This window comes from Dermacentor variabilis, chromosome 11 (genome assembly GCF_050947875.1).
Source record: "Dermacentor variabilis isolate Ectoservices chromosome 11, ASM5094787v1, whole genome shotgun sequence".
NCBI lineage: Eukaryota > Metazoa > Arthropoda > Arachnida > Ixodida > Ixodidae > Dermacentor > Dermacentor variabilis.
Window position 1 is genome coordinate 6,394,695 of NC_134578.1, and position 24,042 is coordinate 6,418,736.

The following is a 24,042-nucleotide window of genomic DNA, read 5'->3' on the forward strand; positions in this document are numbered from 1 at the left end:
ATTGTCGCATTGCCTATCAAGCCTTGCAAAAGTCCTATTCACAACTAGTTTGATATAACAAAGACAGATATAACTGATTACCAGATATTATTGAAGGAAGTCTAAAAGATTTCTTGCCAACGCTAGCATGTAACAAATCTGCGCTTGCAACAAACATAGGATATAATGTAGGTATTTCTGAATGAAGAGTATCAATATCAATTTCGTCTGGTTTAGACATACCACTTGATGAAGCTTACAGAAATGAGGCATGGTACTACTATATCGTTCTTTATTTCTGAAAGATGAGATGCTCAAACAAATATGAAAACACAGTGGCTTTTTCGCGCTTGTTTCTTGATGTGCATTCAGGATTTTCTCAGTGTCAGCAAATATTCACAACACCTCCATTGCAGTATTTGTGGTCCCACTTAAAGGCATTGCCTTTTCTTTAACTTTTTACCAGTCACTGGACACAAAAATCTGTACATAAGCACTTGTTCACGTATATTCATCCATGCTTCTGTCTGAAGCACTGCATCAGTGTGTTGCAATGAAAGGAAATCATGGATAACATTTTAATGCTGGAATAAAAGGGAGACATACACACCACAATGAGTTATTGTGGTGTTTACGTGTCCCTTATGTCTTTGTCTGCTGGGGCTAAAATGTTATCCAAGTTCACATACCAGCAGGCCCAACACACAGCAGTGCCAAAGAAATCAATATGTGTGCATTACTGGCCGGTTCGAGGGACAACGCTTACAAACAGAGGAAGACACAAGGACACTTGAGCCATAAAGTAGTATTCAGCCCAGGGCTTTGAACCTATACTCTATCTCACAAGTAACTTGCAGCCCTGCCAAAGGTATGAGACATTATCCTTGTTTAACAGAATATAGTTCTGGGTGTAACTATCTTAACTGTTGGTGAGGTTAGAGCTTTTGGGGGAAGTGTTACAGCAATACGCGATATGTAAGACCCTCTGTACATGCACGTCGTATACCGTGAATTATTCTGGCTGTTACCACCAGTAACCAGGACCACATAGTAACATGGCAATGCCCACACAATCCACATCGCTCGCTTCAACCCAAATTCAAGTTTGTTACTTGCTTTCCATTGACAGCAAGAAATAGTCTCACTTCACACTGAGCGCGAAGTATGAGGTATGTTGCGTTGTTATATTACTTTGATCAGCTGTTTGTCTGACGCTGCTATGCCTACAGAGGAGACACCAAGCTGTAAAAGAGGTGCGATCTCCACTTTGCAGGTGGTTTCCACTTAACAGCATTAGCACTGGTGATACACTGACAATGCGAAATCATCTGAAAGGCGAACTGTTCGCTGCATTAATTTACTACTACACTCCAGTGCGGTACATGGTGACAGCATTGAGCAAACACCAACTAGAGGCAGGGCAGACGATACAGCACGAGTGAATACATTAAGAGGGGTGTTCACCCTTAGTGTTGGCTAAGGAGGCTGCAAGAAACTGTTGAGAAAGAGTATGCATATATGAAGCAAATCCCCACAGTCACATTCATGTAAACATGGCTTATGGTCATAGCACCAAAACATTTGTTGCATCAACACTCATGCCTGGAAGCATGTATCAACAGGACAAACAGAAGATGACGCAGCGCAGAAGAACACATCTTGAGGGGCAGTTAGCCTTCTTAACGCCTAAGAAATCCTGCGGCTTCCACAGTGCTGCAAGGAACTACCGATAAAGTATAGCAACTCATGTGTTATGGGTCTCTCTTTTTCTTTGCAACAGAATGCCCAAACACTGTTTGCGGATCTGTACAAATCGCATGTTCAATGTGAACAACAACACGGGCTCAAATGTTCGCAACAAAGAGGAACACTTGTGTTCATCTGGCAGCTATGGCCATGTTTGCCCTTCTGTTCCAACACAGCACAAACCACCATACTGCCATGAACATGGCACCTTTTCAAGAAAGCATCAACTGCAGTTGCAGCAACTTTTCAGTGCAGCATGTACTGCCGTTGTGTTGACCCTAGTGTTATGGTGACCAGGAGCTCTCTGCGGCCTTGCCGTCGACATGCCAATCGCCCTCGTACCGTTTTCTCACCTGCGTGCATAAGCGTGCATTAGCTAACACTTATGAACTCCACACACTTCGCCTCCTATTTATGAGACGGCACGAAACAGCCTGTGAACTTGCGCATATCTCCACCAATAGTGTCCTGCAGCCGCTAGCTGCTTCAGCACAGAAATAAGGTGCCAACTGCAGTGAAATTTCACTTCTGCTAAATTTGTTATAAATGTGTAGCACATACTACTGAAGCACTCTTGGGAAAGCCAAAGGTCTGGTGGTTGTCTAGTTTTCTAAATAGCAGCCTTTAAACAGCACCTAAGAAGACAATGCATACACCTGGTGGTTAACGGATATGACACCAGTCCCAGCGTGTCGCCTCAGAGATTTCTCAACACGCCACAGGCAGCCGCGGGCACCGCCTGATCTCGGAGGTCATGCTGAGGAGCTGTGCGTTCTCGGTGATGCATCACTTTCGGTGAGCGAGAATGGTGTTATTTTTAAACTCAATTTCAGCATCAAAAACACCTATTCCTGCTAGCTTTTCGTGACACATCCACGTATACTTCAAACGTTAAGTTTTGCACATAGGCTGCCCTATAGTATCTACGGTATCTGAAGCTAGGCTTTTTGTGAAGTCCAAGACTTCATTGAATTTGGCCTTTAAGCATATGCCTTCAACAAAAGTTTCAAGCACTCACAATATTGAGCATGCACTGTTTTGTCCTTTATCTGTGGCCATAAATTTAAGGAGTACTGACGTGACAGTTTCGACTTGTCATATTTTTTGCATTAATTGAAGGTCTGAATTTTCTAGACCCTATAAGATATACTGGCAAGAGTCAGAACACCCTAAATAATATAATGCAGTATAGTACTTGCTCCTATGAACCAGCTTCAGTACATAGGTGGATGAAGCATGATGTCATGAAACACTGAATTTCTCCATTCCTGTGACCGTTGTGTGTGCCACATGCAGACACAGCCAGGAAAGCACAATTGTTTACTCCTTTATAAGCGTTACCATCATACCTAACCTCTTGCAGCATAACATCAGCAAATTTTGCTGTCATGATTTTATGATAATGTTTGACAGATCTGGCATTTCAACTTTAGCATCAAATAAAAATATCTTACATTTCCAAACATTAATACTTATTCTTTTATGCACAAGAAGTGAAGTGGCAGAGTTTTCAAAACTTTGGAAATATGTGGCAGTACTCCTTTAAAGCAATGCAGAATACAGCACATTGCCGCCTTACAGGGATAATCATGCTCACCGAGAAAAGGCAACATTCAACACTATTGAACACAGCTAAGCAACACAACAGAACCTTTATATAAAGAAACACAGATATAACAAATTATCAGATATAACGAAGTAAATATAAGCAGTGTCTCACCAATATTAGCATGCAACAAATATACAGTTGGGATTTATGTTGAAATAACAAACATAATTTTATGTCAGATACTGCTTTGTAATATCAAAGTTCAACCATATACCATTACAACTGCATAGAACTTTAATTCTGTTAACAACAGAAAATTACGCCTCCATGCAACATGCCATAACAGCTGCAGCAGTAATTGATTGGATTTTTTAATCCAGTGGCTACACCTAGCCTACGGGAAGCATAGCAGCAATGACTTCTGGATTAATTTTGGCTGCATGGAGGTTCTTTAACGTATTCCAAATCTCAGCGAACAGATGCCTTTGCATTACATTCCCATAGAAATTTTGCAGCCGATACCAGCAGTCAGACTGTTGAGGGTGCCAAGAGGACCCACGTGCTGCAGCAGTTGTGAACAATGGATGATTGGCAACCATGTGAATGAAGTGAGGTATTTATGCAGCTTCACACATGATGTGAAAGGTCATGAGAGGAGTGAGCTGCACACAAGATGAGAAGTGCAAACGTTACTCTTAGGAAAGTGGCCTCCTTGAAGCCAATTTTGTGTACCGCCGTGAAAGTGGACAGCTGTGCACTTGCTCCTACCTAGACTTGCAAGAAATAGTGGCAGCACATTTCATGTATACTGCAGAACAAGAGCCACTCCATATGTTCTCCAACACCCATCTTGCATCGGCCAACTACATCCTATGCCTGTAAATCTCTTGATCTTATTGCATAACCTACCTGTAAGTGATGCTCTTAGACAGGCTATCGGTAGCTGGATTCTTGATTCATGTTACCAGTGCAAAATTAAATTGGACACAGAAAGATGATGCAGACACCGTGAGTGTTTGTGGTGCCTGTTCTTCTTGTGGCAATTTCTTTATCATTCATAACAACTGTGTTACCCTAATAGAGCACCGATCTCCAAAAATGTGTTCTAACAAAAAATCCAAGGACACCTAAGCACTTCTTATGAGTAATGAATGCGAAAGCATAAATGTCTGATTGAACGCCGCTGAGCGGTCCTCTGAGTTTTGCGCTGCGAGTAATGTGCCAATGCAGTAGGTGCTTCAGCAGCAGCCTACTCTTCCAACACCGCATGCCACCGACATCCTTGGTGACGAAAATTCAAGGAAGCAGCAGTGGCCCCTCAAAGCCAGCAGGCACCACGTTGCTGTAACTGTGCCATTTAGGCATGCTGGTGACGCAGCATCACGGCGATGCCCTCTCACCTCGGGCAACACGTGGCACGCTAACGCAGCAGCAGGCGTTCTGTTTTGCTCGCCCTGCTCCATCGAGGCGTGCTAGTGACATGGAATCTCAGTCAATGAGAATTTAGGTGGCATTTCACTGCTACAGACAGTGCCAGCTTTTTCACTCAATGGGCCATTTGATACTTTCAGATCAAAACATGTGACTCACTGGCTGCAGCTGCTAAGCCGCTTCAGTGGGTCTTGTATTCATTCAGGCTGATGCTTTAACAAGCAATGTTGTACATTGCTCATTGGCACACCATTAATTGTCCTGTTACTAAGTCAAACTTTAACATAACAAACTAAGTAAATATTAAATTTCTTTCACCAGCATGTGGCGAATATATCCTTGTAACAAATATAAAATTACAACAAAAGTATTCTCATGCCAGATGCCAATTAGTTATAGCGAGGATAGACTACCACCTTCATCCTCACATTGAGAGAATGTAACCACCTCAAAAAACACAAAAGCACTTACCTTCAGCTAATAAGAGTGGCTCTTCCAGCAAGAATACTGTCTGTTTCCAGTGTGTGGACTCTGCCTCCATTGCTGTGCTAAGGACAACCTGCCATACAAAAGCATGGGTTTGCACATCATTCTTATGTCTGGGCTACCAACTTATTATTACAAAAGTGATAGCTTGCATTAGCTACTTCCCCTGATTTTGTGGTTGGCAGACGGCTATCTAACAAAATAGAGGGTAACAAGAGTGAAGAGAGTAAAGAGTGGAGAGGAAAATGCATGCAGAGGAGAGAGGTGATGAGGGCAAGCACCAGGTTGTACCCTCTCCGCATGAGAAACGCAGCGGGGTAACTGGAAAGCTATAGCTGAATGTGACAATCATATTTTTTCATTTCAACCAGAATTTTATTACTATTATCTGAATTGAGAAAAGACAAAGTGAGCACCTTTAAAGGGCCCCTGGAACGGTTCGGACAAATCTTGCAGACGCATGGGTACAGCTAAAGTTAATCATCTGCACCATAATCTGTGAGAAGCATCTCGTATTAAGAGAGCTACGGATGATTTCAAGTTACCCTCCTCCATAGTCATGCATTTTCTCCTCAATTCGTTCCCCGAGTGATCGGGGCTAAGCTCCGCCTTCACTGGCATGTCGTGTCGTCGGCTTTCGGTTCTCTAGGAGCGAGCGCACGAAGCCTCTCCAAACTCTCCGCCAGCTGCTTGGCAGTCGACCCCAAGCAAGAGCTATCGAAGCAGTGTGCGTTGCGAGCATTCTGTTGCAGCACCGAACGTGTATGGTATTCCTGTAACCACACGCGAGCTGGGCGTTTCAACGGATGGCTGGAGGCATAAACTCAAGCTGATGAAGAAACATTAGTGTATATGTACGTGAGCAGCCTGATCAGCCTGCATGGTCCAGCCACCTGTCGGCGCAGAGCTTAAACAGCCACATAAAGTGCTAATATTGCTCTAACCAAGTGTAAAACATTTTAAACATTTACAAACACAATGTGTTGACGATTACACTCCTGCGAAAAATGTACAGCAGTAGCAAAGAAGAATACAACTTGTTACTGCTACTGTGCATTGGTGAGCTCTGTGCCACTAGGTGGGTGCACCATGCAGACCAATCATGTTTGCGCTTCTGCTCATCCCGTAAAACGGCGTGGTCAAATGGCCAGGCCCTGTTCCCGGGTACTTGCGTTGGTAGTAATCCTCCGGTTTATATTGATGGCCGCAAATGCACAAATCCTGGCACCGATCGGATAGCGGCAGTCCGATGCGCTGCAGCCAGTCCGCTCGTCTGCTGCCTTGCAGAGGGACACGGTGTCGCAGCTTAACATATTGCCAGTCGCTACGTTTGCACCCCACAATGCAACAAAGTCAAATCATAGTGCTCGCGAAAAGACTGAGACCGACTCTGATTGCGGAGCTCTCGTCAAAATGGAGCACGTTTTAACAAAGGAGATGACACTTGCTGTGTGCCGGAAGTGCTTAAGTGTAGTGAGAAATTGTTCTTGTGCATTCACTTTCTGTTACTTTCTTTTTATAGACACAAATTAACTAACATTCCAACTATTCCGAACAACATTTGTTCACCATAAAGTTTAAAGAATTATTCATGACATGCCCTGGGCAGCCATTCGGATAGTTCACCTTACTAACGCCATTGAGGCAAATGACGTCAAATGGGTAGGGGCGTCTTAAAATTCAGCCGAGCGATGCGCTGCAATAGGCAGCGATGTACATTTTTTAAAACCTTATAAGAAATTACATGCTTTATGCGGAGCACTTAGATTCATCAATTAACCCTTTGAGGGTCAATGACGTAAATATAAGGCGCCGCGAAGAAGTCCAAAATGGTCAATGCAGTATACTTACGGCACCGTCCGTACGTCTAAAATGCGTGCCAATTTCCTAACTTTTTCTTTTCCGGCATGTGCTGCCACTATGTGGGAATACAGGGCATTTTTTTCTCACGCCTCCATTTCTTGGTTTTCGTTGCATGGTTTCTTTTAGAGCTAGTTTTCTCCGGCGTGTCTACATACTACCACTCAGGCATTGGCATGCGGGCGGGCGGCGGTTTGGATTTTGTTCTGTGGGCAATTTCGGCTTGTTGCGCTCACAAAACTGCTCACAATGGCTATCTCGTTACTAATCGCTCAAAGGGCAACCGCCTGTTTCTCACTTGTTTAGTGCTCGCAGGGGTGTGCAGAGGAAAGATGCCGCTGTGCATGCATTTCCTTTTGTTTTCTTTTTTTGGAGACTCATGAAAATTAATTGCCTCTGGTTGGCGATAAGATGAAGATTAGCGGTAGTCTGTCACACGTTTTGCTTTTTTGACGGGCACGCAACCACAGTTTTCTTGAGTGCGCTCACCTATGCAGTTCGATTACGCTATGGACGTAAATATTAGACAGGTTTAGTTTAGAGTATGCTATACGCTATAGCGTAGCGTACGCTAAGCAGCGCACATTTTCTACAATTTTGGTTGGCCGGCGATAATCTTCGGATCTCAGAGGCCATGTGCTATCGTTGCGGCTATTTCCCGCCTGCAGCAATAGGTGGCACTGACATCTCGAATGTTTCTTTCGTTAGGCTTCGACTCGTTTGAAACAAGAAGCGATCTCGAAAACACCACGAGGTTATCTATAATACTCCGTTGTCAAAGTGGCCCGAGATTAAGCAAAAGCCGTTTACACAATCATTTGCGACGAACGAAGTGCATTTTACAAAAGCAATGCCAAATTCAATTCGAAGCGGGCAGCCAGGACCGCCGCCATGTTTCACGCAAACTCCGCAAATTACGCAAAAACGCTAACGCTAACTCGTTTGCGTTGCGTACGCCTGCTATACCCGCTGTTTCGTTTAGCGTTCAGCACATGCGCAGTGACGACCCGCTATTTTTTAGCGTACGCAATGGTATAGCATACGCTATACTAGGACTGTCTATTAGTGTAAGAACAGGAACATTTGACACTTGCGAAATATTCTCGTGTATACATTTTCTAAACCTTATCTGCAAACAATGCATCAAATTTTTAATTCTTGTAAGTTTACTGTCTTTTCTTATTTTTGTTATTCATGAATAAATAGTACATATATAGCAATGGAAAATATATTTTTTTCACTTTACGGTCACCCTAGAAAAATTACATTAAATTTTTTTTTGAAGTAGGTCCCTCAGAAGAATTGGAATCTGCAATAAAAAAATCGACCCTGGGCGGTTGCATATGGTTAAAAAAATCGACCCTCAAAGGGTTAATGATCAGAAGGACCTACTTTAACGACTCGGTAAGTATGTACAAAATCGTTTCAGGGTCCCTTTAAGTAATTTATTGCACAAAGCAGCACAATGACAATGATAGCACACCAACAATGGCAACTGTGGATGACAAAAAAGTTGGGCTGAATGACAAAAACAGAATGAGAATGAGAAGACTTTATCAACTGACATCAAGACTACAAATAACCGTCCTCAGATGAGGAACACTGACAGTGACTTCTGTGCTGGAAGTCTTGCTGCATATGACCATGCTTCACTAAGCCTCTTTGGTAATAATCATGACCATGCCAATTACGCCATAAACATACTGCAGGTGTCTATCACTTTTTCGACTCTCTTTCTACACCCAATATTATGCTCATGTCACTCTTGACCTGCCTACAAGAGCAATGTAAAGTGTGCACTCCGAGTGTTACACTATGATGTGACATTGCAGGTGCTCAAACTTGGTTCCTTAGGACATTACTGCTTTGCGCAGTAAAACATAAAGAGCTGGGGACAGGCTTGCTACCGTTTATGAAAAGAGCGCAATGACTTGCCACCACAAAGGGGAAAGAATAAGAGAAGCACAGGAAAGCGAGACTGAGAAATTGCAAAATATAAGACCAAAGCGAAACAAGCCTACAGGGAGTGCTGGAAAATCATTGTGTGTGCTAATGCTCCATAAAAGCCAAGGATGATCTGCAGGAAACACAGTGCTGCAAACAAGGTAGACATGCAAAACTGCAACGACAGCTCAGATGAATTGAATCCCTAGCACTGAGAAAAGAAAAACAGCAAAAAAAAAAAAAGGGGCAGGGGGGCACGAAGTACAGAGACACAGAACCAGATATTTTTCAAATTGAAACAAGAAATGTTTTTGCTGCTTACAGGCACTGGTAGCTCAAAGGTGCAGTCAAAGTAACCGGCCAATGCAGTGACCTGTTGTGTGCCTGGCTGGAGATCCAGTTCAAAGTCGCTCGCAAAGTCACTGTCCTCCATGCGGCACGTGTTCAAGTCAAGGCTCTGCATGAATGACCCACGCAAACCAGGTAAGCATGATCAGCATGGAAAACCAGGCAAGAGATTGTCCGAATAAATGCACAGCATAGAAGAGAGACGGAGAACTTTAATGAGACAAAGGCAAAGCACTTGAAAGACTAGTAGGCAAGGATGGCGAGCTGTAATACAATGACTGTAGCAAGGCCAACTGCCCTTAAATTTACCTTAGGCTAAATTGGTTATAAATTAGTAGTATATGCTATTAAGGCAGCTTTGGCAATGCTGTTGGGCTGGTAATTCTCCAATTGTTTTAAGGACTTTTAAATAGCATCTTAGCAAACAATGAGTACCTCTAGTGCATTGCAGATCTTGTAACATGGCCCCCAAGATTTTTACAGTGTACTGCAGGCGCTTCCCAATCTCGGGCGTCATGGCTATGCACAGGGCTGATTCTCAATGTTCCAAGGGCTGCGTCATTACCAGCAAGTAGTGATGGTAGTATTCTTTAAAGTTTCAGCAAAAAAAGCATTTATTTTTGCTAGTTTCTTAAAACACACCCACTTGTACTAGTAGGGGCAGAAAATTTTGCATGGTGGCTGCTCAACGTCTGCACCATGTGACGCTAGGTTTGTCAGGTAGTCCAAAATGTCATCGCAGTTTGACTTTTAAGCTGTGAAGCTTTCGCTCTTATTCTCCCTATTTGAATGCTGCACATATGAAATACAGAAATACTCTTCTTAGACATTACATGAACCAATCTCAATGAGAGTGGTTGCATTTAAGAGAAACAGACAAAGTCTATAACAAACTGAGCTTTCCATTAAGCTCTAATACTTGCCAGAAAAATTGGCAAAAATAAGAAAATGTCAGAAAAGTCAAAATATCTATATCAGAACTCTAACTCGGCAACAGAGCATTTAAAGCAGAATAAATTTCTATGTTGCAGTGATTCTAGACAGTGCCACAACTTTGTGAATGAAGACTATTGTGAAACTCAAGAAATTTTTGCGTTGTACATGAACTGTAAGTCAATATGGTAAACTTAAATGAGCTATCTGGATCCTTTTATGGAATTGTGGTATCTCTTTTTCTTGCACAGTGCCAGCTTTGTGTAAACATCACGCAGCAATTTTTTTTTGTCAGTTTCTATATAAGATTGAAGGGCCTAAATAAACCGTCTTCTTCCACCAGTCTTTAGAAATAGTATTCTCTTATTAAATGCAACATTATTCAGTTAAAAAGGTTTGGTGGTTTCTTAAACAGGGAAGTTGTCTTCCGCATATATTAAAATAGAGATGATAAGAGTTAGTCTACCTTTGGAGACAAATCTTTGTTCAACCAGTTAAGACACATAACTCTTTCGTTACTGCGAGACAATGGTTGTTCTTTATAGGTCTCGGAAAAAGTTATTTCCAACTACAGATACTGTTCCAGCACACATTACAGCATAGCATATCGTGCATAATGACATGCTCTTTCCAGAAACATAAGTTGCCAAACAAAAAAATGTATTAGGTAAAACATAAAAATTCTAGAAAGCACCATTTTTGCTGCCAGTTCATAAAAACAACAATAAAAAACATCATATCTACAAAAATATTAATATCGAAGAAAATTCAGAATATACATTTCAAAGATGAATAATCCAGGAACGTCCGAAAAAAATAAATGCACAGTACACCGCCGTTCTTCGGATACAAAAAAGAAACTAAGACCAGTTCATTGCTTATGCCATGCGGCGAAGCAGTTCCTGGATTTTGTGAAGCATAAGTGCACTCCACATTTTTCCCACAAAACGTACGATTTTTGTTCAACTTTGTGGTCGTTGTAACACACGTTCGGGTCGAGGACATGCTTAAGGGCATTGCTGACGACGCCTTTAATCCGCTCATGTGTAAAAGCTGTTCTCTGGTTGATGCCATCATTAGAGTGCCGACAATTTGAGGAGGCAAAAAGCCGATGTGTCTTGCAACCATTCGCCAGACTGCCCAATACTGCCGCAACATCGACGTGTGAAGATCAATCTGCACAGCAGCATGTGTCGCCCTCAGAGGACTTGGCACGAATCGTTAGATGTGAACTGGATGCGATGGTACGCGCAGCTTCCTGTTTGTGTAGCCCTGATGCTACTAGTTTTTCAGTTCCCCTCGTACAAGCCATCGTTCGCCAGCAACTTGAAAACATTGGATTACAATCTGTCTGTGCTGTCGCCAATCCCAGAGCTAACAGAACGCCCTTCTACTATTTTCGCTCCACCCTGACGCTTCTCTCCGCGTTATCGCAACCTGACTGAGTGGAGAACTGCGCACGACCAGACAATATGTTTCACCTGTTGCCGCATTGGTCATGTCGCCTGATACCGTCGCAACTCCTGGCCCTCAACACCTCGCACACCGACCAACCTGAGCCATTCTAATGGAAATGCCCGCAATGTTTCACCCATCGTCGAGTCCAACAGCGCCGACAACTCTGCTAGGAACACGTGGTACAGACGCTCACCATCGCCGCGCAGACACCAGTCTCGCTCACCGCAAACATGTCGCCCATCTTCCCGTTCGCCGCAGCCATGTCGCCTTTCCTCTTCTGTGGCTTTTGGCCGCCACCTTTCGGAAAACTAAGAAATGCAGCCCTCGGAGGTGGTGCTGCAATGCCTACTACAGCAGCAAATCCTCTGTCTGTGGCCACAAAAAGAAGCGTAATTGACGTTAAAATAGACGGCGTACCTGTGCAAGCACTCGTCGACACTGGAGCCCACATTTCTGTGATGAATGCTAGCTTACATAGACGTTTAAAGGTTCTCACCCCAGCAGCTGCCCGAGTGCTTCGTGTGGCTGACGGCGGCGTGCTGGTTGTCCTTGGAATGTGTACTGCACGTTTAAGTATAGCTGGCCGCCCTACTTCTGTTCTCTTTGCTGTGATCGACAGCTGACCTCACAACATTATCCTTGGATTGGACTTTTTATCCACTCATTCTGCTCTCATCGACTGCGCGACTGGCGTTCTTCAGTAAGAACTGCCTCAACTCGCCGATGCTCCGAGCACTGCCCCACTGCACTTCTGCTCGCTTCACAATGTGCATCTGTCACCTGAGGCAGTTACTTATGTCACTTTGACCACTCAGCCACAGGTTCCCTACGGTGAATATGTGCTTTGCCCCATCATCGAAGTGCTTTTGAACCGGAACGTTGTTGTTCCGCATACGCTGGTCACACTTACTAATAACGATGTCGTTCTACCGCTTCTGGATTTCAGCCTGTGCCCTCAAGTGATTCCGGCCGGCATATTCTTGGCCAGCATTTCTAGTGGTTCCGAATTTGACAATGAGAGTCTGAATGCCGAGAGTGGTTTATTAGCGCCAATTGCAGCTCACAGCTCTGGTTCCTCAACAGATGACCTCGCGAAAATGATTGCACCTGACCTCACCTCTGCACAGGCCATGGACATACGTCTCCTGCTTGAATCGTACAGTGATATCTTTGATTTCGACGACAGGCCTTTAAATGAAACATCTATTGTTCACCACTGTATAAACACTGGAGACACAAATCCTATTCGTCGGCGTCCCTATCGTGTATTGCATGCTGAACGTCGAGTCATCCAATCAGAAGTGGGCAAAATGCTCCACAATAAGTTCATCGAGCCATCAGGTAGCCCTTGGGCTTCGCCTGTCGTCCTCGTGAAAAAGAAAGATGGTACCTGGCGTTTTTGCGTCGACCATCACCACTTAAACAAGATCATGCGAAAAGACGTCTACCCACTACCATGCATCGATGACGCCTTAGACTGCTTGCACGGAGCTAAATATTTCTCGCCCATCGGTCTTTGATCCAGCTACTGGCAGATTTCCATTGATGAAATGGACCGGGAGAAGACGGTCTTCATCACGCTGAATGGCTTATATCAGTTCGAAGTCATGCCGTTTGGCCTATGCAATGCTCCTGCGACATTTGAACATATGATGGACTCTCTTCTGCGAGGCTACAAATGGACCACCTGTCTCTGTTACCTTGACAATGTTGTTTTTTCTCCCACGTTCGGCAGCCACCTTACCCAACTCGCTGCCATTCTTGCAGTTTTCCGAAAAGCCGGCCTCCAACTGAACTCCCCGTAGGGTCAATTCAGGCGCCATCAGATTACCGTGTTGGGACACCTCGTTGACGCATCCGGTGTCCAACCAGATCCGGAAAAAGTTCGCACCGTACGCAGTTTCCCTGTGCCACGTTCTGCTTCGGACATGCACTGCTTGTGTTCTTACTTTCGCCGTTTTGTAAAAAACTTTGCCGACATTGGGCTCGGCCTTTGACAGATCTTCTAAAGAAGAACACGCTGTTCTCATGGGGCTCTGAGCAAGCTCATGCGTTCGCCGCTTTTATAGTTTCTGACCACCCCTCCCATACTTGCCCACTTTGATACATCTGCACCGACCGAAGTCCACACTGACGCAAGCTGGCATGGCATCAGCGTGACATCTTACACCAGCTGCCTGCTGTCACCTGCTGAGAGAAATTACTCGATCACCGAGCGGGAGTGCTTGGCTTTAGTTTGGGCTGTCACCAAGTTCCGGCCGTATTTGTACAGCCGCACGTTTTCGGTCGTTACAGACCACCACGCACTCTGTTGGCTATCTTCCCTCTGGGACCCGACAGGATAGCTTGGTCGCTGGGCTTTGCGGCTCCAGGAATTTTCATTTGTTGTCAACTGTAAGTCTGGATGTCTGCACAAGGACACTGACTGCCTCTCGCATCACCCCATGGATCCTCCCGATCCTGCTGCGCACGATCCGGTAACCTGCATGATGGCTTTGACTGACATGACCGACATGCGTGCTGAACAACAATGCGACGCATCCTTACAGTCCATCATCGCCGGAGTGCAATCTGGCAGCACCGCCGGCACGTGCCGCATGTTCGTGCTGCATGACGGTATCCTCTACCACTGCAATATCAACCCCAAAGGCCCTGAGTTACTCCTTGTCCTTCGTCGTCATCTGCGATCTGTCGTTGTCGAACAACTTCACAATGCACCGACGGCACGACACCTTGGAGTTTTGCGTACATACGACCGCGTACGACGCTGATTCTTCTGGCCAGGTCTTTATCGCTCTGTGCATCGCTATGTCGCAATTTGTGAATTGTGTCAGTGCCGGAAGAAACCTCCCCTGCCACCTGTTGACCGACTCCATCTAATTGAAGTTCCCTCTGAACCATTCTTTCATGTAGGCCTTGACCTGCTTGGTCCTTTTCCGCCGACGACTAAAGGGAATAAGTGGATCGCTGTCACTACTGATTACACGACACACTGCGTGATAACAAAGGCATTGCCGACTAGTTGTGCAACTGACGTTGCCGATTTTCTACTCCACGACGCCATTCTCCAGCACGATGCGCCTTGACAGTTACTTACAGACCGCGGCCACTCGTTCTTGTCTTGAGTTGTGGACGACCTCCTCCGCTCTTGTGCCACTGAGCACAAGCTGTCCACCGCCTACCACCCACAAATGAACGGTCTTACGGAACGTCTCAACTGAACAGTCCCAGAGATGCTGTCAATGTACGTCTCGAACGATCACTGCGACTGGGACGCCACGCTGGCTTACGTGAAGTTCGCATATAACTCGTCCCAACATGACACCGGAGGATATTCACCCTTTTATCTCTTGTATGGTCGCGACCCCACACTGCCGTTTGACACCATCCTCCCTTCTGTGCCATATGTTGCCACTGAGTACACTCATGAAGTCATCCATCGTGCTCACATGGCGTGTCAAGTCGCCCAATCTCACTTATTAGCCTCTTAGCATCTGCAAAAAGAGCGTTACGACCAGTGCCATCACGATGTTCAGTTCGCCCCAGGTGCTTGGGTGCTGCTTTGGTCACCAGTCGTCGGGTCGACCTCTCCCAGAAGCTTCTCTCTCGCTAAACAGGGCTTTATGAAGTCCTACGTCAAGTTAACGATGTCAATTACGAGATCGCGCCGTTACAGTTCCATCCATCCTCAAGTCCGCCGCCTGTTGAAGTCGTGCACTTTTCGTGGCTGAAGCCATACTTCGCTCGCAGTTTGTCGCCTACCATGCGCCAAGACGGTGCTTCACCACCCGGGGGTCCTGTTAAGGAAGGATGAAAGAAGAGAGAGAGGAAGAAAAAATCGCGAGATGCTGGCTGCTGCGTGTTGTTGGTAGTCAGCCATCTTAACTACTCTGACTCATCTTGTATATACATGTATATTGTAAATACAGTCTTTATATACTCCTAACATCCCCGTAACAATATAATTAAATTCGTTATGCACTGGCAGTCATTTGGTTACAAAATTTTGATGCTTCTGCGGCTTAATCGTGAGTGGCATGCTTTCTTCTCGAGCGTGGCAGAAGGTGTAAGCCACGCCTCTTTTCGCTACAACATGCGCACATTAGCTTGCAAAAAAGATCCGTCATAAATCACGACATCGCCCGAGTGTACAAATTTCGGCTGATTCTGAAAGTGCAGTGCCTGTACTAGCTACTAGATGGCCTTATATGGATAAGAAACGACTCCAATAAGTCGAAATAGGCTATCTAAAGCATCGTTCACCGATGATCGATCTGAATAGGCGTGGTAACGAAAAAGTTAAGGGGAAGCTATAACTAGGGGCGAATCCGATGTCGCCTATTCGCACACATATATGTAAAATACAAGAATACTCTCAGTGAGACAACCCCTGGGCCAAATGAAATATGTTGCACTTGAGAAAGAAAGTTAAATTCTGTTGACTATGGAAGCAGAATTCTGATTTTAGCCTATAATTTTGTTAAAAGATGGCCAAAAATCGGTAAGTTATAAAATATAGAAGCATGAAGCCTACAAATTAGTAACTCTGCACCAAAAACAGGGATTTCAATTCTATAAACTCCATTCTTTAGAGCATCTAAAGCGGACAAATTTGATATATCAATTTACGGCTTACGTGAATCTGTTACAATGTTTACAAGGGTTTTGCAAAAGTCATACTTACATATCACTGGTATATTTCAGATCATAAGAAGCCAACAAACGCTTCTTATGATATAATAAAATTGGGCCCCTCAGTTAACCCCCTTTCTTCTGGTATATTTCAGTGGTATATAATATATCAATTTTGTCTGTTTTAGATGTGTTATTAGGTATGTGCAGTTTATAAAATTGTGATATCATTTTTAATTGCCGAGTTACAGAGTTGTAAACTTGATAGTTTTGTTCTTGCAATTTTGCAATTTTCAACAATCTTTATTAAAAGATTGACGACCTGAATAAAACCTCTACTTCCTACAGCCACTAGATTCTAAATTTTTCTTTTAAATGCAACAAACCTCATCACAATCAGCGCAGTGGTTGCTGAGAAAAGCTATTTCTTTTCCAATGTCTTTAGATAGGAGCTCCCAAGCTAAAGCTTCTCTTTAAGGACACTAAAAGTAAATGTTAAGACAAGCTAAAGTGATACACTAATGCTCAAGAATGTCTAAGGTGCCAATATTATCCAGAACAGAGCTTTAGTAATTGACAACTTGATGTAAATGGGGAATACGAATAGAGACTCCACCGGGACATAATAGTATTAACCCAATGACATAGCAACTATTCATTATAATTCTGTCACTTGTACTCAACCATTGATAGCAAAAATGTAATTATGTTGTATTATAATATGGAATAAAATGCTACTTGTCTACTTTTATTTGCTTCTTACAAAAAAGAACTCATTGATGTTACCCTTGACAATGATGCGGCAGGTGGTCAAAAGGTTGTTTTCGCTTGAATCTGCACCGCCCATGCTCTCAAGTTTTGGTAGTTTCTGTATTGTGTACAGTTGCACTTGTTTCCCTGGCTCGCAAAGCTCATTTTAAAGAGGCAACCACATGCATGTGATATTTAAGTGACACAATAGATGGACCCTGTTTTACTGTCACATCTCGCTGTGGGACTAGGTATATACATGGGCGCGGCATCGAGAAAGTAAATGCAGTGACAAACTACAATCATACACCCGTAAAAGAAATCACAAACTGGCCACAAGGCCAATGTTTTAACCAATGATACTAGATCTAGTTTATACATGGCGTCATTGCCAGTAAAAATGCATTTTATGTTGACAGCAGTAAATGATCTGACAGCTCGAAATAAAAACACTTTCAGCACTCCATGGCTTCTGAGATTATGGCGCGCGTGATCTCAGATGCTTTGTACTTAGCATGAGATGAGACAAAGCGAAGGCTCATTTTACCATTTATTTCTTGCTGTCACAGTGGAGAGCAAGTACGAAGTGCAAACTTGGATTGAGGCGGGCGCACTGGTTGCTGTTGTTACACAATCATACGACAATGAATGGGCTACCATGTGGACTTCTGAGTGACGAACAAAATTTCCTTGAACAGCAGAAAACTCCATGTCCACTAGATATTTTGGGATGCTGTCAGCTGTGTCTTCGCTCAGTTTCTGGCTGTGCTTTTGCTTTTAAGTAAGAAAAAAAAATTGGAGGACGCTTAAGCTTCGCCTTCAAGAGTGGAACGCAATAGCTTTATTGCACCCCGTTCGCAATGCCCACTTAAAACGATCTACGCGAGCCAAACGTCCTGATCGGCACGAACAGCCGGGTCGCGAAGCGCTATGAAGGCGGTTGCGATCATGGAGCGAGTGGCGCGCCACGTGTCGGGGCAGCACCGTACATTGTGAGGAGGGGGCCTTCTGTGTTTGCCGCAAGATGGCTCTGCGTGTGCGCAGAGTGCAGAAGAAATGTGGCGGAAACATACTTCACTACTCGTGTAACTGCGAATTCTGTAATTTACATGCTCATAATTACCGACATACACTGCAGTATAACTTTCTACGGCACGTTTCTAAGGCAACACCGCATTCACTAGAGGCGCTTTGTCCCGCTTCGAACTATCGAATTCGTGGCTGAGTGGTAGCGTGTCCGTTTCACACTCCGGAGACCCTGGTTCGATTCCCACCCAGCCCATCTTGCAAGTTGTTTTTTATTTATGAATTGCTTTCCGGGATTTTTTGCTCATGGCTAATGCCACCGACACCAATGACACTGGATTTTCTGCGATACGAGCTCCTTAACGCTGTCGCGTCAAAACATAGCGTTGGCCGTCTGGCATTATCTTACTCACCAACAGCAGTAAAGGGCAGCAATGGTATATGCAACGCCACAACTCCTTGCTTCTGAACGGACAATTTGAATTGCACTAGAGGAATGTGGACCCTTTAGATGCTGTTTTTGCTTGAACTGTTTTCTTGGCATGAAACATGCAATGTGTGCTTTTTAGAATCGTATTTTGACAGTCCACATTGACATATTTGCCTTTAATGTCCCTTTAACAATGTCTTGACATGCAACTAAATTATACATTGAGTGTTGCATAAGTAGGAGCACCAGGTTTGCATGACTCTTTCAGCTAAAGCACTGGCTGATTTGCACACAAACTTTGCACAGAGGTAGCAAATTGCAATGGGTTCAGTATAATCCCACATTTGCTAATCTTATTTGTGCATTTCGTTCACAGTAAAGCCAAAACATGCGTAGTCTGTGGTGACATCACTAAAAAAATATTTATTTTTCTGTGGTGGAATGGTGGCGCCATCTGTTGCCTCTATGCTCGTATGCGCTTTCCACGATAGCACCGTATTTGCACGATTCTACCGCGCCCCCGATTGTAATTGGCAGTATAGTACCAATCAAGTATAAAGAAATATAACTTGGTGCCAATTCTACTGCGCACGTCAAGTAACGAAACGTGAGTCAACGTGTACCGTGTGCTGAAACAAGGTTATAGAACACACAAAAGCATACAGATGCACACACAGCTGAATCTTAGCCGCTAGTTGCCATCATAGTCCGACGACACCTCCTTTTCGCTGTCTGCCGACCAGAGAAAGTCATTTTCAGTTCCATCTCATGCATTAGAAAGGCCACACTTACAGCAAACTGGAAAATGGCGACTGCAAACCAAGGCATAAAAGAAATTATGCAGATCCCACGCACTGTGAGAATCGACATAAACGAAGCTTACTGAGTTGGTTGTTGTTATTGACAATAATTAGCAGTGATGTTGACGGCAAAAGCTTAATTTCTTATATTGCACAGCAGTTAGATATGTGTAAATGTGCAGTTAGCACACGTTTAGAAGCTACAAACCACCCACCCACACGTACCAACAGAAGGGCTGGTCGCTCGGAGCAGACACTTGAAGCTGGGGCGTCCATCACATGGGCCTCGCCAAGCACTTCCTTCCGCATGCAGGTCATCTTGAAGCCTTCTACATCATCCCAGAAGCTCACCATTCGTCGATGAATGTCTGGAGAAAGAAAAAGAAAGAGAGAGAGAAAGGGGCGCTTGCTAGTAATTGCAGACTGCCAGACTAGCTGCAGCTCATCAGCATAGGTATGGGTCTCTATTTTGTACATCCTCTAGCTTGACAGCATGAATAATAACATGTGGAACACAGATAACACATGCATAATTACATTAAAGTGCCAACCTTAAAATTTGAAAAGTACTAAGGTCAAAGCCAAAACATACTAAAATTTAGTGAAAAATACTAAAAATTGTTTTATTAATCAAGATGTTGACTGATCATTCTAAAGATATTGTAGACTATTCCATAACGACGTCGTGAACAGGCACCCTGCTCTTTAGTAGCCACAAGTGGAAATACTAATTACAAAGATTATTTAAGAAGTATTCACGAAACAGCAGTCAGAATTTCACTTACTGTTACTATAGGTTGGGTTATGCTGCTGCAGGTAAGCACAAATAATCAAGCAGGTAAAAAAAGACTGAGAAATCTATCGCTTTTGTATTCTTTCAAAATTGGTTTTGACTTAAACTGGGTGCAAATAAAAAACTGTGATTTGTCCATGTCAATGCAACAATTGTACACAAGCTCTAAAAATTAGGCATCGTATGGGGATTATCGTATGGGCATCGTAGTTGGCACATATGATCACATCTGAGAAAATGAGCACAAATTGAAAATAACGGTAAGTAAAGCAACTGGATGAGTAGTCTCTGCGGTAGTTTCATGCTCGTTTTCTTAATGAACATTTCTTTCAGCATAAAACACTTGAAGACATTATATAAGACACGCATATGTGGAGAAGGTAGGAAATAACACAAGGCATGCTAAAAACAACAGGCAATAACAAGTGTACAATACCGTCCGTTACACACAGCGTTACTTTCTGCCTTTTTTCACCACGTTATCACTGTTATCAAGTTATTGTTTGGCACAAGACGCACCTACTGAATTTTAAATTTCTTGAACACAGTTAAGAATTCTGTAGCAAAAAAGGCTTGCCTAATCACACTGCACATGTGACAGATCGGGAACGTACGTGAGCACTAGCAATTCTCTGCAATGTAAAATGAGACACGTATAAGTAAGAAGAAACTGAACTTGTGAGTTTAGATTTGACGACCGTGTTCACTGGTATCATTGACTCAAGTGTTGCTTGCTTTCCTGGGCACAAGTTTGCCCATAAAGAGCGACATTCATAACCCTCTGAGGGTCAAAATCGTAAATATACAGCACTGCAAACAAGTCCTAAATGGTCGATGCCATATATTTACAACGCTGTCTGTATGTTTGGAAAGCACGCCAATTTTTCAATTCTCTGTTGCCCAGCAAGTGCTGCTAGCCTGTGTGGACAAAGGAAATTTCTTGTTCCACTCTGTAGTCTCTTAGTCTTGATTCCACAGCTTGTTAATGCTGGCACATCGAGAACCCCTTGCACATCTGCACGTGCACGGGCGTGCAGTGGTTAGTTTAGGCTTCGTCTCGCAGGCTGTTTTCGTTTGTTGTGCTCGCAAGAACTAATGTCTATCTGGTTTCTAAACTCTCAGAAGGTCACTGCTAGATGTCCACTCGTTTATTGTCACAGTGGTGCGATTACATCTGTTCACATGCAGCCGCCGGTATTAAAAATGATGCCGTCATATATGAACAATGCTTCCATGCCTGGGTTTTTTTTCTTGAGACTCACGAAAGCTCGATGGCAATGAGACCAATTACCGCAAATTTCTGACTCGTGTGGTTTTTCTGACAGGCGCACAACCACCGAGTTTCTTTTTCGTGTACTCACATATGTGGTTTGACTACACTCTAAACATATGCATCGGTTGCTCTTCGGCAACAGAGTCAAGCGCCGATTTCTTTGATGTGGCCTACTGCTAAAGTGCCGTATCAGAATAGTATATCCATTCCGGTGTATCCACTTTTTTACTCTCATTATACGTATTTGTGCAAGCCCACCTGTATTCATGAATAAACCAATGCAAGCTTATCTGCAGAAAATATCTTGTGTCACTTTATGGTCACACAAAAAAAAAACTGAGGTAAATATTTTCTGAATATGTCACTCTGAAGATTTCAAATCTACAATAATGAAATTACTTTAGCGGGTCACTTTTGGCGACCCTCAGAGGATTAACTCACACTTCGGCAGTTACAGCTTCTTCACTACTACAGCAGTAGACACAGAACATGCAGGTGGCATTCCAACCATGGTTTTATTTAAATAAAAAGGATGCAAGGGGTGATGTAAAAGTAAAATTACTAGAAAGAAAAAGTGAAATGAAGCAGTGCTCTGCTTTTTGTGGGTGTTAGTGTTTTGTTTGCAGTACATATTTATCGTTAACTATCATAACACAGGAACATACAATAGACAGGTGTGTGCTACAACGAATTTTTGGAGTGGCCAGTGTGCAATTATATTTGCACCTATCTAGTTTGTAAAAGAATAATTTCCAGTCAGTGCATGAGACTCCTATCATTGGGCAAAGAATTGGAGAGTACCATTGGCAGTGGACAAGCATGTCACATTCATTGCCAAATTGTGTCGACCTTACGTGCATGTACCACTCATGGCAACAGTCCAGTTTAAATTTATTTTACAGACAAAACAAACAGTTTCCAAAACTCTTTGCACCAGCAGACAAAGAATATAGCTGCAGATTCAATGGAACAATAAGAATTAGGCAAACATTGGTACTAGCTATACACAACATGGTTTGAGCATATCAATGCACACCGAGTTTTTTTTTTAGACTACATAGAATTTGTTTAAATCCTATAGTGGTAAATAGTTTAAATGAGTATGTGAGCTGGATTCCTCATAAAGGCAGACATTACTCACACAATAAATCGAAATACATAATCTACCAGTTAACAAAAATTAGCTAATTAACTTTCTAATTAGTTACATTATAGCATATATTGCAGTTTACTAATTGTAGCTGGTGAGTTCACAGGGCATATCCACTTGACACAAATTTTGACACAATACATGGATGAAATATGAATGCCCGTGTGACAAAAAACATGGGCGTCCCAGTAACTTTCGTGCTTCAATGCATGAAACAGCATTTTGTTCAAAAAGGAAGTGAACAACAGCCCATTTTTACCACAACTATGATGGCGCACATCTTGAAACCTATGCCATTTTCAGAATTCCTTCCAAATGTATATGACTTGCAAACTCACACTAAAATTCATAAATTGTAATATATGCTGTAATTAGTTACAAGCTTAATTAGTGTTCTCTTTTTATTAGTCGATTACAGATGTCAATTTCTCATGTAATTAATGTCCACCATTTCGAGTAACCTAGCTCAAGGATTACAATTTTGCAATATGCCACAGTCAAGTTTTAAAAATTCTGTATAGTAAAAAAAAACACCCCACATATCAGAAGTAAACATTTCACATAAATAACATACAGTCAAACCTCAATATAACAAACCCAAATTAAACTAATTATCAGATATAATGAAGTAAATTTGAAATGTTCCTCGTCAGTATCATCAAAATGAATATACACTCATAGTGCGTATTGCATATAGTGAAAGTATTTTCGTGTCATATGTGATTTCGTTATAACAATGTTCAACGATTTGAACCTCATTATGACGAAGTTGAAGGGAAACCCAAAATTATTTTGTTATTTCCATTACTTTGTTATACCGACTATTGCCCTTTACTGCAGTATATGCCCAGTGGTATGCACAACTTTGAACATGCAAAGAAGACTATGGCTCCACAGCCTGCCAAACAGCTACGTGGCTGCGTATTCAATGAAAATTCAATAAAACAAAAGTAAAACAGTGAAACGCAACAGTCATTATGATAGCGTCCTTATGTTCCAATGCGACGATCTTTCAATTCCGTGTTCCACTTGGCCCGCTGATTATTGTCGTGAAACTGGCAAGACAGCAACGCAGACGAAGGGAATGGCTAGCATGCTGTAATGTGAACGAAGTCTGTTGTGTTCAAGCAGCATGTGGCAGACAGCAAGGTCCGTCAACTACTTAGGCAGCTGGGGCACTTAGTGGTGTGCCAACTATTTTTCGAGTGAAGGAGCACAAGCCTCCCCCTTTCCCTCCCTTTCTATCATTACATGTATATATATATTGACGACATTTCGAACAAAGGCCAGTTTGCAGATTATTACTGTACTATTACAGACTGAAGATGCATCAGTCAGAGTGACCTTTGTCATCAACAGACCTGACTATCAATCACATATAATGAGCCATTACAATCAACTATTGCCAAAAGCTTTTGAAATGTGTCACTGAAATTAGACAAAAAGTCAGCAAA

General features: G+C 43.1%; 2 protein-coding genes across 2 annotated transcripts in view; one reads left to right on the top strand and one right to left on the bottom strand.

Moving 5' to 3' along the window:
* Positions 1–254: 254 nt before the first annotated feature.
* The window catches only part of LOC142564334 (protein arginine N-methyltransferase 3-like), a 37,206-nt gene continuing 13,418 nt past the window's right edge, over positions 255–24,042 (bottom strand). Inside the window, exons 6-9 of the mRNA XM_075675307.1 lie at positions 19,598–19,740; positions 9,318–9,452; positions 5,177–5,264; positions 255–2,078 (exon numbers count right to left, since the gene is read on the bottom strand). Of these exons, the coding sequence (XP_075531422.1) occupies positions 1,972–2,078; positions 5,177–5,264; positions 9,318–9,452; positions 19,598–19,740 (473 nt within the window). The 3' untranslated portion in view covers positions 255–1,971. The remainder of the gene's footprint in view (positions 2,079–5,176; positions 5,265–9,317; positions 9,453–19,597; positions 19,741–24,042) is intronic.
* The window catches only part of LOC142564335 (uncharacterized), a 64,117-nt gene continuing 49,469 nt past the window's right edge, over positions 9,395–24,042 (top strand). Inside the window, exon 1 of the mRNA XM_075675308.1 lies at positions 9,395–9,478. Within this exon, the coding sequence (XP_075531423.1) occupies positions 9,427–9,478 (52 nt within the window). The 5' untranslated portion in view covers positions 9,395–9,426. The remainder of the gene's footprint in view (positions 9,479–24,042) is intronic.